The 15,000-nt window shown below is 49.6% G+C and overlaps 1 protein-coding gene and 1 long non-coding RNA gene across 2 annotated transcripts in view; one reads left to right on the forward strand and one right to left on the reverse strand.

The window, feature by feature from the left end:
* Positions 1 to 15,000, reverse strand: part of LOC147094891 (uncharacterized) — a 58,111-nt gene that overhangs the window by 40,830 nt on the left and 2,281 nt on the right. The window lies entirely within an intron of this gene.
* LOC147094892 (3 beta-hydroxysteroid dehydrogenase type 7-like) overlaps positions 10,629 to 15,000 on the forward strand; it is a 58,995-nt gene continuing 54,623 nt past the window's right edge. The window contains exon 1 of the mRNA XM_085974516.1: positions 10,629 to 11,841. Coding sequence (XP_085830642.1) covers positions 11,685 to 11,841 — 157 coding nt within the window. The 5' untranslated portion in view covers positions 10,629 to 11,684. The remainder of the gene's footprint in view (positions 11,842 to 15,000) is intronic.

Here is a 15,000-nt window from a genome sequence, read left to right on the forward strand (position 1 = left end):
CGAGGTCACCTGCACTATGCCATTTTTTCTCAAGAACTCTCTTGTCTCTGTACTCACAAAACAAGTGGCATTGTCACTTACCACGATCTCCGGTAGCCCTTGATTACTGAAGCTCCGACGCAGGCAGTCTATAGTAGCAGTGGCGGAAGCAGAATTTACAGGATAAACATTCATCCATTTGGAATGTGCATCAATGATTATGAGGAACATCTTCCCCATGAATGGACCCGCATAATCTAAGTGCAATCTTCTCCATGGTTTATCCGGCCACTCCCAGGGGTGGAGAGGAGCCGCTGCTGGTGCCTTCCGGTGTTCCTGACAAGTGCTGCATGTCTTGACTAGATTTTCTATCTCCTCATCTAGCTTTGGCCACCACAAGTAACTCCTAGCCAAGGCTTTCATACGCGAGACCTCAGGATGACACTGATGTAGTTGCCCTAGGATAGACTGTCGTGCTGGCTGTGGAATAATCACTCGTGCTCCCCACAACACGCAACCATCCTGCACACTCAGCCCTGTTTTCCTGACACTGTAGGGTGTGAAGTCAGCCCCTTCCGGATGCTGTGGCCATCCCCTCACCACATATTCTCGAACTCTAGACAGTACTGGATCTTTACCTGTCCATGTTCTTACTTGCTCTGCAGTCACAAGTGCCATGTCAGTGTCCTCCAACATCAACACTCTGTCCTCTGGAGCTGCACGGATAGGTGTGCCTGGCAGTGGAAGACAGCTCAAGGTATCTGCGTTCCCATGGTACTTGCCCGCCTTGTAGACGATGACATACTCATATGCCCTCAATGTCACGGCCCACCTCTGGATCCGGGGTGACACCATCTGTGGAACTGCTTTCATTTCATTGAAAAGAGAGAGAAGAGGTTTATGAGAAAAATGGCATAGTGCAGGTGACCTCGGCTCCATATCATCTGTCCTCAAATGGACTTGCAGAGAGAGCCGTACAAACCAGCTCGTGATTTTGTTGTTTAAACATCCTGGCAGACTTCTCTTCTTTATTCAGGGTCCTGTTTTACCTCATCACTAAATGTGATAAATCCATGTAGTGAGACAAGGAACTCGAAGAGGTGAGGTATTAGGATTAATACGAGTACTTTATTAAACGACTGCGAAACAACCAGGCAGGCCTGCATCCAGGCATTGCACCTTTGCTGACCTTAGCAGGAAGCTAACCCCTGACCTTAGCAGCAGCATTGGCTACAGCACCACCTGGTGGATAACCTTAATCATAACATCCCAGATTACTGTAGACAGAGAGAGAGAGAGAGACAGAGAGAGAGAGAGAAAGAGAGACATAGAGAGAGACAGATAGAGAGAGAATAACAGAGAGAGAGCGAGAGACGGGGGAGAGAGCGAGACAGACAGACAGAGACAGAGAGAGTGAGAGACAGAGAGAGAGAGACACACACAGAGATAGACAGAGGCAGACAGAAAGAGAGAGAGAGAGACAGGAAGAGACAGAGAGAGACAGACAGGGAGAGAGAAAGAGAGAGATAGACAGGGAGAGAGAAAGAGAGAGATAGACAGGGAGAGAGAAAGAGAGAGATAGACAGGGAGTGAGAAAGAGAGAGAGAGAGAGAGACAGAGAGAAAGAGAGATAGACAGACAGGGAGAGAGAAAGAGAGAGATAGACAGGGAGAGAGAGCGAGAGAGAGAGAGAGACAGGGAGAGAGATAGACAAGGAGAGAGGCAGAGAGAGAGACAGAGTGAGACAGAGTGAAACAGACAGTGAGAGAGACAGAGAGAGACAGAGAGAGAGACAGAGTGAGACAGAGTGAAACAGACAGTGAGAGAGACAGAGAGAGACAGAGAGAGAGACACAGACAGACAGACAGGGAGCGAGAGAGACAGACAGGAAGAGAGAGAGGCAGACAGGGAGAGAGAGACAGGGACAGAGAGAGAGACAGAGAGAGACAGAGTGAGAGACACGGAGAGAGAGAGAGAGATCGGGAGAGAGAGAGACAGACAGACAGATAGACAGGGAGAGAGAGAGACTGACAGGGGAGAGTAGTGTATGTAACGTTCCACCTTTAAGAGAACTATTTTAAGGGTTGCACTACTTTATCTTGGCTGCTGTATACTGTAATACCAGTGGTGACCACACCGGTATATAAGTGCTGTGTAAGGATTTATTGGGCAGTTCCGCCCTGACCTTCGACTAGTAAAGTCCTGTTAAAGTTTACTCTTGTGGTCTGTGTAGTAATTCTCAATATAACACACAGACTTAACAGTGGCGACGAGTACGATCTTACCCTGCGGCAGAGATACATCCAAGGCAGTTAACGGGCGTCGAGAAGAGGCATCCGCCCTCATCATTCTGCTGAGAGAAGACTCGAGTCTGCAGAGCAAAGGAAGAAGGAAGAATTCTGACACGAAGCCTTCCATCAGCAACAGGCAGTGATCGTCCCTTCTATCACGGTGGTGGGTGAGCCGATCAGCGAAGAAAAGCAAGTCGGCCACGTTGACTGTGAGTAGGGGAGAAAATAAAAAAAACGGAGGATATAAGGGCGGAGAACTCGACCACGGCCGGGGGAAAAGAGCCGGACAGAAGTCGGGGCCAGAGGCGCTGAGACTGGGGCAGCGTAAGGCACGGAAGCCGCGGTGCAGGCAAACACAGCCGGTGTGAGAGACCGGGCTACAAGCGGGCTGGGAGACGCAACAGCGTCGAGAGCAAGCTCGACCGTGACCGGTAAACAAGGCCAGGGAGCTACCGAGGCCGCGAGGCGCAGCGACCGAGAACCGCTTGCGCGGGAGAAAATAAAACAAATTTAAATTTTTTTAAAAAACCGCGGAGAACTCAGCCGCAGCCGGGGGGGAAAGGACCGGACTGCAAGAGGGGCTGGGAGGCGCGATTGAAAACCGCTGGGGAGGGCGAACGCAGCAATATGGCAATCGCCGTTACAGCCAGCGGGAGAGACAGAGCCCGAGCGAGCGGGAGAGACAGACCGAGCGAGCGAGGGAGAACGAGACCTAGCGAGCGAGGGAGACCGTGCGAGCGCGGGAAACCGCCATTTTCGGAGGCGGGGAAGAAGACAAGCGCGGGAAACCGCCATTTTCGGAGGCGGGGAAGAAGGCAAGCGCGGGAAACCGCCATTTTTGAAAAAAAAGAAAGTTAAAGAAAAATTTCGTTGTTGTTTCTCAAAAAGATTGCGAAGATGCCTAAGCGTGGTAACATCAACGATTTCGGTCCCGAGGTGGAAGATTGGGCCACGTATGTAGAACGCATAGAGATATATGGTAAGGCAAATAACATATCAAATGATGATAAAGCACTAACCTTACTAAACTCAATGGGTGCGAAGACATACGGGCTATTGAAGCATCTTCTATCACCAGCTAAACCGGCGGATCAGACTTTCGCTAATATTGTTGCTGTCCTGAAGGATCATTTGAACCCCACACCGCTGATGTTAGCGGAACGATTTAAATTTTATGCGAGAACGCAACTGAAAGAGGAAAGCAACGCGGAATACTTGGTTGAACTGCGTAGGCTAGCGAAATACTGTCCGTTTGGGGAAAATCTGACAGAGGCACTGAGAGACAAGTTCGTGCATGGGTTGTCGAAGGAAGGAACACAAAAGCGACTGCTCGAAGAGAATGATCTTACACTTGATAAGGCTGTCACTATTGCAGCATCGCACGAAGCCGCAGCGAGAGGCACTGCGGAAATGCAGCTGAAGGCAGCGGTACTCAGCGTAGATCAAATGGCTTCAGGTACAATGAAATGTTATCGTTGTGGGAAGACAACACACGATCAGAACCAATGCTGGGTTAAAAACCAGGAATGTAGAAAATGTGGCAAGCTTGGTCACATAGCTAAAGTATGCCGGTCAGGAAAGAAGACCAGCAACAAAAAGTCACCGCAGAAAAAGTACAGAAAGGTACATAAGGTGGCTGTGAAGAGTTCGGATGAACAGAATTCGGATTCAGGCTCCAACAGCAAGGAACTGGGTAGTCTGAGAATTCACAATGTGAGTAAGGAAACTGACCGACAAACTATCTGGGTCACACTGCAGATTGCAGAAGTCCAAGTGAAGATGGAATTGGACACCGGATCGGCATTGACGGTCATGAATAAGCAAGATTACAAAAAGTTATTCAAACATATTCCCCTACGGGATACGAAAATAGTATTGCAGACATACACGGGGCAAAAAGTATACCCCATCGGAAAGATAAAAGTCAAGGTGATACACAAGGGCAAAGAACACCAAGGAATGGACTTATATGTACTACCTGAGGGAGGTCCACCACTTCTGGGACGGGAGTGGATCAGGAAAATAAATATGGACTGGCACTCCCTAAACGCAATAACGGTAGATCCCGGAAAGAAAGATGTCAAACCTGAACGATTGTCCAGAATATTGGATGAGGCTAAAGAGGTATTCCAACAGGGACTGGGAACACTGAGAGGAATTACGGCAAAAATCAAGATTGCGGAACATGCAAACCCAAAATTTTTCAAACCTTATGCGATACGACCTGCTGTGGAGACTGAGCTGGAAGAGCTTGAACGTTCAGGGGTACTGTCTAAGGTGGACTGGAGTGAGTGGGCCACGCCCATTGTTCCCGTCATGAAGCATTCATCGAGTAACAAGTCAGGGGAACCGGGGAAGGTCCGCATCTGTGGAGACTTCAAGATCACAGTTAATCCGGTGCTTCACACGGTGCAATATCCGCTTCCACGGATTGAGGATATCTTTGCTTCATTGTCTGGCGGGAAACACTTCACCAAGATAGACCTGGCGCAAGCGTACTTACAGATGGAAGTTGAGGAAGAGTCGCGCCAGTATCTCACAATCAACACGCACAGAGGCTTGTATCGATATAATAGACTGGTTTTTGGAGTGGCTTCGGCTCCAGCGATTTGGCAGAGGGCCATGGAGCAGGTCTTACAGGGAATTCCAAGCACTCAGTGTTACTTGGACGATATCCTGATTACAGGAGAGGACGAGGAGGAACACCTCGCAAATTTGAAACTGGTGCTCACCAGGTTGAAGGAATATGGCCTTCGAGTTAATCACCAGAAATGTGAGTTCTTTCAGAAACGGATCTCGTACTGTGGTCATGTCATTGACCAGGAAGGCCTGCACAAGTCACCTGACAAGATCGAAGCTGTTGTGAAGGCCCCCGCTCCAGAAAATGTATCCCAGTTGAGGTCGTTCCTAGGGTTGATTAACTATTACCATAAGTTTCTGCCAAATCTATCCACGGTGCTGCACCCGCTGAATGCTCTGTTGCGGAAAGAAGTACCATGGAAGTGGAGCGAGGACTGTAAGAAGGCCTTTCGCAAAAGCAAGGCATTGATCACCTCAGAGGAAGTGTTGGCTCACTTCAACCCAACGCTACCTATTCGTCTAGCTTGTGATGCTTCCCCTTATGGTATTGGAGCAGTACTCTCACACAAGTTGCCAAATGGCTCGGAAAGGCCAGTCGCATTTGCATCCAGATCATTGACCTCCGCTGAGCGCAACTATGCTCAGATAGATAGGGAGGCTCTCAGCCTTGTGTGGGGAGTAAAGAAATTCAATCATTACCTGCAGGGCAAGAAGTTTACACTGCTGACAGACCACCAGCCGTTGGTATCCATATTCAACTCTAAAAAGGGCGTTTCCATTATGACAGCGCAAAGGCTACAGAGGTGGTCCATTTTCCTAGGGGCACACCAATATGACATCGAATACAAAGGGTCAAAACAGCATGGGAATGCTGACGGGTTATCGCGCCTACCGTTGCCAACGGTAGAAGAGGCGCCTACAGTGGACCCAGTGGAGATGTTCCACTCAACCATAGTGGAATGTCTACCAGTAACAAATTCTACGATCGAAAAGGAAACAAGAAATGACCCGACTCTCTCACGAGTCTACGATTTAACGGTGAAGGGATGGCCAGCACATGGCAAACCAATGTTGCCAGCATTTTCGCAAAGAAGAGAGCAGCTGTCAGTGTGCCGAGGAACTTTGATGTGTGGATCCAGAGTGGTGATTCCACCCAAACTCCAGCATAAAGTGCTAAAGGAGCTTCACGAGGGGCATCTGGGTGGAGTGAAAATGAAGAACCTAGCCAAAGCGTTTGTGTGGTGGCCAGGTATCGATGGAGACATCGAAGAAATGACCAAGAGCTGCCTAGGATGCCAGAAGGTCCAAAACGCCCCACCACAAGCTCCTCTGCATCCATGGGAGTGGCCCTCATCTCCATGGCAAAGGGTACATATCGACTTTGCTGGTCCATTTATGGACTCAATGTTCTTAATCACGGTGGATGCACACTCCAAGTGGCCGGAGGTAATAAAGATGTCCTCCACCACCACGGAAAAAACCATCACAGTATTAAGGACCATATTTGCCAGGAATGGGCTGCCGGAACAGATCTGTTCTGATAATGGACCACAATTTGTGTCCGAAGAATTCAGGAAGTTCTTAAAAAACAATGGGGTTAAGCACTACACGTCCGCCCCATACCATCCCGCCACCAATGGATTAGCTGAAAGGTTTGTCCAGACCTTCAAGAAGGCCATAAAGGCCATGGGTAATGAAGACATAAATCTACAACATAAGGTAGATAACTTCTTGTTGGCGTACAGGAATGCAACACATGCGGTCACAAACCAAACTCCCGCCATGATGTTTTTCAATAGAAGACTAAGATGCCGGCTGGATTTGATCAAGCCCAACATCAGAAGGGACGTAGAGAACCGGCAATTTCAAGGCATGAATGAAAGGCCAACTAGAGCCTTCCAGATAGGTCAACAAGTTTTGGCCCGGGACTACCGTACCGAGAAATGGCAGCCTGGAACTATTTGCAAACGACTAGGACCGCTGATGTATACCGTGGACATTGGAGAAAGCATAATAAGGCGCCATGTTGACCAGATCATAGAGTCATCCGAAAAGGGCCAACCTACTCCACAACTCTATACGCCTAATGTTGAAGCAGAGATACCCATAGCATCTACCTCCGATCCGGTAATACTGGAATCAGATGAACCTGACACTGGCCTTCAAGCCGAATCGACCTTGCCAGAAGAACCTACTACACCACCGATAACTACTACACCACCAAGGCGTTTTCCGGACCGAGTCAGGAAGCCTCCAGAGAGACTGAATCTGTGAACTGTTTTTACATGAAGTTGTGTATATATGTTATGATGTTATGTTTAATGGGAATATATACTGTTAACCTAAAAAGGGAGGATTGTAGTGTATGTAACGTTCCACCTTTAAGAGAACTATTTTAAGGGTTGCACTACTTTATCTTGTAAGAAGTCACACAACACCAGGTTATAGTCCAACAGCTTTATTTGAAATCACAAGCTTTCGGAGCGCTGCTCCTTCTTCAGGTGAAGTGGAGAAATGCATAAAGACACAGCTTATATAGTCAGAGAATCATGTCAGATGTTTACAGGTAACCTTTCCAACTGCCATTTATCACACCTCGGCAGAGAGATAATCACAGCAGTCAAAGGTGTGAATGGTGTCCAAACAGGTCAGTCAGGGAAACATTACATCAAGGAACAATGAGGTGGGGTCACAAGGGGTCAAATATTGCAGATGCTGGGGTCTGTATGAAAAACAAAGAAACAGACAAAAAACATTTTTTTGGGCTGGAAATCACAGCAGGTCCGGCCGCATCTGTGTAGAGAGAACAAGCCAATGTCGACTCGAGTCTGGATGACCCTGCATCAGGTGGGGTTACATGTAGCGTGACATGAACCCAAGATCTCGGTTGAGGCCGTCCTCATGGGTGCGGAACTTGGCTATCAGTTTCTGCTCGACGATTTTGCGTTGTCGTGTGTCTCGAAGGCCGCCTTGGAGAATGCTTACCCGAAGATCGGAGGCTGAATGTCCTTGACTGCTGAAGTGTTCCCCGACTGGAAGGGAACACTCCTGCCTGGTGATTGTTGCGCGGTGTCTGTTCATCCGTTGTCGCAGTGTCTGCATGGTCTCGCCGATGTACCATGCTCCGGGGCATCCTTTCCTGCAACGTATGAGGTAGACAACATTGGCCGAGTCACATGAGTATGTACCATGTACCTGGTGGGTGGTGTCCTCACGTGTGATGATGGTATCTGTGTTGATGATCTGGCATGTCTTGCAGAGGTTGCTGTGGCAGGGTTGTGTGGTGTCGTGGTCGCTGTTCTCCTGGAAGCTGGGTAATTTGCTGCGAACGATGGTCTGTTTGAGGTTAGGCGGCTGTTTGAAAGCAAGTAGTGGAGGCGTGGGGATGGCCTTTGCGAGGTGTTCGTCATCATCGATGACATGTTGAAGGCTGCGAAGAACATGGCGTAGTTTCTCCACTCCGGGGAAGTACTGGACGACGAAGGGTACTCTATTGGTTGTGTCCCGTGTTTGTCTTCTGAGGAGGTCTATGCGATTTTTCGCTGTGGCCCGTCGGAACTGTCGATCGACGAGTCGAGCGTCATATCCTGTTCTTACAAGGGCGTCTTTCAGTGTCTGTAGGTGTCCATCGCATTCCTCCTCGTCTGAGCAGATCCTGTGTATTCGCAGGGCTTGTCCATAGGGGATGGCTTCTTTAACGTGGTTAGGGTGGAAGCTGGAGAAGTGAAGCATCGTGAGGTTGTCCGTGGGCTTGTGGTAGAGTGAAGTGCTGAGGTGTCCGTCTTTGACGGAGATTCGTGTGTCCAGGAATGAGACCGATTCTGAGGAGTAGTCCATGGTGAGTTTGATGGTGGGATGGAACTTGTTGATGTTATCGTGTAGTCTTTTCAGTGATTCTTCGCCGTGGGTCCATAGGAAGAAAATGTCGTCGATGTATCTGGTGTATAGCGTTGGTTGGAGATCCTGTGCAGCAAAGAAGTCTTGCTCGAACTTGTGCATGAAGATGTTTGCGTATTGGGGTGCGAATTTGGTCCCCATGGCTGTTCCGTGTGTTTGGGTAAAGAACTGGTTGTCGAAGGTGAAGACATTGTGGTCAAGGATGAAGCGGATGAGTTGTAGGATGGCGTCTGGAGATTGGCTGTTGTTGGTGTTGAGTACTGAGGCTGTCGCAGCGATGCCGTCATCGTGGGGGATACTGGTGTAGAGTGCCGAGACGTCCATCGTGGCGAGGAGTGTTCCTGGTTCAACTGGTCCGTGGGTGCTGAGCTTCTGTAAGAAGTCTGTAGTGTCGCGACAGAAGCTGGGGGTTCCCTGTACGATGGGTTTCAGGATGCCCTCGGCATATCCAGAGAGGTTCTCACACAGGGTTCCGTTGCCTGATGCGATAGGACGTCCAGGTGTGTTGGCTTTGTGTATCTTTGGGAGGCAGTAGAAGTCTCCCACGCGGGGAGTACGTGGGATGAGAGCATGTAGGATGCTTTGAAGGTCTGGATCGAAGGTTTTGATCAGTCTGTTGAGTTGGCAGGTGTGTTCTTTGGTCGGATCTGCGGGTAACTGTCTGTAGTGTTCCTGGTTGTCCAGTTGTCGGTATACTTCTTTGCAATAGTCCGTTCTGTTCTGTATGACGATGGCACCTCCTTTGTCTGCTGGTTTGATGACGATGTTGCGGTTGGTCTTGAGAGCGTGGATGGCATTGCGTTGTGCTCGGGTGACATTCTGGACTGTCTTGTGAGTGCGGCTGATGAATCTGGCGTTGATGCATCTCCTGACAGCTTGAGCATACATGTCAAGCTTAGGGCAGCGACCCTCCGGAGGGGTCCAATTTGACTCTTTCTTCTTCGGTTGCTGCACTGCGGATCCCTCTGTCTGCTGTTCCAGATCATTGATTGTCTCATTGAGTTCGCTGCTGACATCTTGGGATTTGTGGAAGAATTCCCGGAGCCTCATTCTCCTGATGAATTCCTCTGTGTCTGCCGCGAGACCGATGGGGTCCATTTTGGTGGTGGGGCAGAAATTGAGCCCTCGGCTGAGAACTTCAATTTCGTCTGGTTGAAGGGTGTGGTCGGATAGGTTGACGATGGGTTTCCCTGTGGTTTCAACCGTGGTACCGGGAGAGGCTTGGTTGCTGCTGCTGGTGATGCCAAGTTTCTCAAGCTTCCTGTTCTTGGTGTGCATGTAGGTAGCGTAGTTCCGTTGCCTTGTTTGTTTGGTGGTGTCTCGTAGCTGGTCGACTCGAGTCGACATTGGCTTGTTCTCTCTACACAGATGCGGCCGGACCTGCTGTGATTTCCAGCCCAAAAAAATGTTTTTTGTCTGTTTCTTTGTTTTTCATACAGACCCCAGCATCTGCAATATTTGACCCCTTGTGACCCCACCTCATTGTTCCTTGATGTAATGTTTCCCTGACTGACCTGTTTGGACACCATTCACACCTTTGACTGCTGTGATTATCTCTCTGCCGAGGTGTGATAAATGGCAGTTGGAAAGGTTACCTGTAAACATCTGACGTGATTCTCTGACTATATAAGCTGTGTCTTTATGCATTTCTCCACTTCACCTGAAGAAGGAGCAGCGCTCCGAAAGCTTGTGATTTCAAATAAAGCTGTTGGACTATAACCTGGTGTTGTGTGACTTCTTACATTTGTCCACCCCAGTCCAACTCCGGCATCTCCACACCATGGCTACTTTATCTTGGCTGCTGTATACTGTAATACCGGTGGTGACCACATAAGTGCTGTGTAAGGATTTATTTTGGGCAGTTCTGCCCTGACCTTCAACCAGTAAAGTCCTGTTAAAGTTTACTCTTGTGGTCTGTGTAGTAATTCGCAATATAACACACAGACTTAACAGAGAGAGACAAAGACAGAGAGAGAGAGTGAGAGATAGAGAGCGACAGAGAGATAGAGAGACAGAGAGAGAGAGACAGAGAGAGACAGAGAGGGAGACAGAGAGAGAGGGAGACAGAGAGAGAGAGAGATAGACAGAGAGAGACACACAGACACAGAGAGAGAGAGTCAGAAAGACAGAGAGACAGAGAGAGAGACAGAGAGAGTGAGACACAGACACAGAGCGAGAGAGTCAGAAAGACAGAGAGAGAGAGAGAGAGACAGAGAGAGAGAGACAGAGAGCGAGACAGAGAGAGAAAGACAGAGAGAGACAGACACCGAGAGACACAGACACAGAGAGAGAGAGAGAGTCAGAAAGAAAGAGAGAGAGACACAGAGAGAGAGAGAGAGAGAGACAGACAGAGACAGACAGAGAGAGAGAGACAAAGACAGAGAGAGAGAGTGAGAGATAGAGAGCGACAGAGAGATAGAGAGACAGAGAGAGAGAGACAGAGAGAGACAGAGAGGGAGACAGAGAGAGAGAGAGATAGACAGAGAGAGACACACAGACACAGAGAGAGAGTCAGAAAGACAGAGAGACAGGGAGAGAGACAGAGAGAGAGACAGAGAGAGAGTGAGACACAGACACAGAGCGAGAGAGTCAGAAAGACAGAGAGAGAGAGAGAGACAGAGAGAGAGAGACAGAGAGCGAGACAGAGAGAGAAAGACAGAGAGAGACAGACACCAAGAGACACAGACACAGAGAGAGAGAGAGAGTCAGAAAGAAAGAGAGAGAGACACAGAGAGAGAGAGAGAGACAGAGAGAGACAGAGAGAGAGAGAGAGAGAGAGAAGAGCGAGAGGCAGCTTGGGTGCAGAGACAGGGAGGAGGGGAAAGGAGGGGAACTGAGTGCCAGTTCTGGTTGGCTGGCTCCAGCTGTCTGTCTCTCTGGTCGCTGGTCTCTCTCAGTGTCGGAGCGAGTGAATGCCTGAGCACACACACAGCTGCAATGTCCAGGGCCCCAGGGCAGGTGTATTTGGTGACTGGGGGATGCGGCTTTCTGGGGAGGCACCTGGTGAAGATGCTGGCTGAGCGCGGAGAGGGCATCTCGGAGATTCGAGTCTTTGACCTACACCTGGACAGGGGGCTGGAGTCTCTGAGCACAGGTAGGGAGCAGCCCCTGGGGATTGATACAGGGAGGGAGCAGGGCTATGGGGAGAGAGCGGGGCAGCGGGATTCATTTGGGGATTGATACAGGGCTATGGGGAGAGAGCGGGGCAGCGGGATTAGTTTGGGGATTGATACAGGGCTATGGGGAGTGAGCGGGGCAGTGGGATTAGTTTGGGGATTGATACAGGGCTATGGGGAGTGAGCGGGGCAGTGGGATTTGTGATGAAATATGTCATTCATCAGACTGTGTAGTTAACTGCATATATTGTATTGCCTGCTCCGGTGTTTACCTTGTATTGTGTATAGTGCACCGCTCCCTTTGTGTGTCGGCTTCGTCCATACCTGGCCCTACTTAAGACAAGCCCAGGCTTGTCTTGCAGCAGAACAGCCTGTTCTGCCTGTTCGGTATGCCAAGCTACATCCACACGGATAGGGGGGCGTCCTTCATGAGTGAAGAGCTACGCCAGTACATGCTGTCCAAGGGGATTGCCACGAGCCGTACCACCAGCTACAACCCCCGGGGTAACGGTCAGGTGGAGCAAGAGAACGGGACAGTATGGAGGGCAGTCACCCTAACTCTAAGGACCAAGGGCCTCCCTATCTCCCGCTGGCAGGAAGTCCTCCCAGATGTGCTCCACTCAATACGGTCACTATTGTGTACCGCCACTAATGCCACACCTCATGAGCTAATGTTTGTGTTTCCCCGGAAATCCACCTCGGGCGTATCCATACCATCATGGCTCTCCACCCCAGGTCCGGTACTTTTGCGGAAGCATGTGAGGGGCCACAAGACGGACCCTCTCATGGAGCCAGTGCACCTGCTCCACGCCAACCCACAATATGCGTATGTCCGGCACGCCGACGGATGGGGGGACACTGTGTCCATAAAAGACCTCGCCCCAGCCGGTAACAACAGCAACAACGACAATGACTACAACGACTACAACAACAATGACAACACCCACAACAACTATTACCCACCCACTCCACCCACTATTCTTTCATCACCCCCGGAAGAACACCAGCCAACGGTACCCCCACCACCTACTCCTTCAACAACCCCGGCGGCGCCCCCGGCAGAGACCCAGGAGACCACCCGGGACACCCAGCCGGCACCCGCGGCACCGCAACCGTTATGTCGGTCACAGAGGACTATCACACCCCCGGACAGGCTAAATCTGTAGAAGGGGCGAATGTGATGAAATATGTCATTCATCAGGCTCTGTAGTTAACTACATATATTGTATTGCCTGCTCCGGTGTTTACCTTGTATTGTGTATAGTGCACCGCCCCCTTTGTGTGTCGGCTCCGCCCATACCTGGCCCTACTTAAGACAAGCCCAGGCTTGTCTTGCAGCAGAACAGCAGCATGCTAGGTGAAGACACAGGCATCTTTTTTTTGCTAATAAAAGCCTTGTTTTATTCAGTTAACTTTGAGTCTTGAAGTCATTGAGGCGCATCAGGATTAGTTTGGGGATTGATACAGGGCTATGCGGAGAGAGCGGGTCAGTGGGATTAGTTTTGGGATCATAAGAGAGGACCATAAAGAAGAATACCCTCAGTCAACTAGTCCTGGGACTCAGTGAAGTAACTACTAACACTACTAACAATAACCAGCCCCAGGACAGTGACAGCATAACACAAAGAATTCGACCCAACACAATCGTCACTAAGCAAAAGGAAAAATATCTGTCATATTGGGCAGAAACAACAAAACCCCAAAACAAACTCAATTGCTACTTGGCCCTAAACAGACAATACAACATGGCTGATTACCTGACCATGGTAAAGGATAGCAAACTGAGAAAAACCTTGACAATGTACAGACTTAGTGAACATAGCCTGGCGATCGAAAAAGGTAGACACAGGCAGACCCGGCTACCAAGAGAGGACAGGATATGCTCTCACTGCAGTCAGGGAGTGGTGGAGACAGAGATGCACTTCCTCACAGCTAGTAGAAAATATCAGGGCATAAGGGAGAATTTCTACCCAAAATTCACAAAAATATGCCCGGAATTCAGAAATTTGAATGACGACCAAAAACTCCCATACCTACTAGGGGATAGGAGAGATTGTGTAACACTAGCGGCACACTATGTTACAGCTTGCCATAAACAGAGGGACAACCACTAAATATAAGAAAAGAGTATATACAAATTATATGAATGTATATTTATACACTCAGGGATATATCTGTTTATACACTGTATGGATAGATCTGTATTTATGTGTTCAACCATGAATGTTTTTCGATGCTTTGGCAACATAAGATGTACCTTGTCATGCCAATAAAGCGATTTGAATTGAATTGAATTGATACAGGGCTATGTGGAGAGAGCAGGGCTGTGGGATTAGTTTGTAGATTGATACAGGGCTATGCAAAGAGAGCAGGGCAGTGGGATTCATTTTGGGATTGATACAGGGCTATGGGGAGAGAGCGGGGCAGTGGGATAAGTTTGTGGATTGATACAGGACTATGGGGAGAGAGCGGGGCAGTGGGATTAGTTTGGGGATTGATACAGGGCTATGGGGGAGTGAGCGGGGCAGTGGGATTAGTTTGGGGATTGATACAGGGCTATGGGGAGTGAGCGGGGCAGTGGGATTAGTTTGGGGATTGATACAGGGCTATGGGGAGAGAGCGGGGCAGTGGGATTAGTTTGGGGATTGATACAGGGCTATGGGGGAGTGAGCGGGGCAGTGGGATTAGTTTGGGGATTGATACAGGGCTATGGGGGAGTGAGCGGGGCAGTGGGATTAGTTTGGGGATTGATACAGGGCTATGGGGAGTGAGCGGGGCAGTGGGATTAGTTTGGGGATTGATACAGGGCTATGGGGAGAGAGCGGGGCAGTGGGATTAGTTTGGGATTGATACAGGGAGGGAGCAGGGCTGCGGGATTAGTTTGGGATTGATACAGGGCTATGGGGAGAGCGGGGCAGTGGGATTAGTTTGGGATTGATACAGGGCTATGTGGAGAGAGCGGGGCTGTGGGATTAGTTTGTAGATTGATACAGGGCTATGCGGAGAGAGCGGGGCAGTGGGATTAGTTTGGGGAGAGAGCGGGGCAGTGGGATTAGTTTGGGGATTGATACAGGGCTATGGGGAGAGAGTGGGGCAGTGGGATTAGTTTGGGGATTGATACAGGGCTGTGGGGAGAG

The sequence above is a fragment of the Somniosus microcephalus genome, unplaced genomic scaffold, assembly GCF_052327205.1.
Source record: "Somniosus microcephalus isolate GS21.2 unplaced genomic scaffold, FLI_Smic_1.0 unresolved_chr1, whole genome shotgun sequence".
In the NCBI taxonomy this organism is placed as follows: Eukaryota; Metazoa; Chordata; class Chondrichthyes; order Squaliformes; family Somniosidae; genus Somniosus; species Somniosus microcephalus.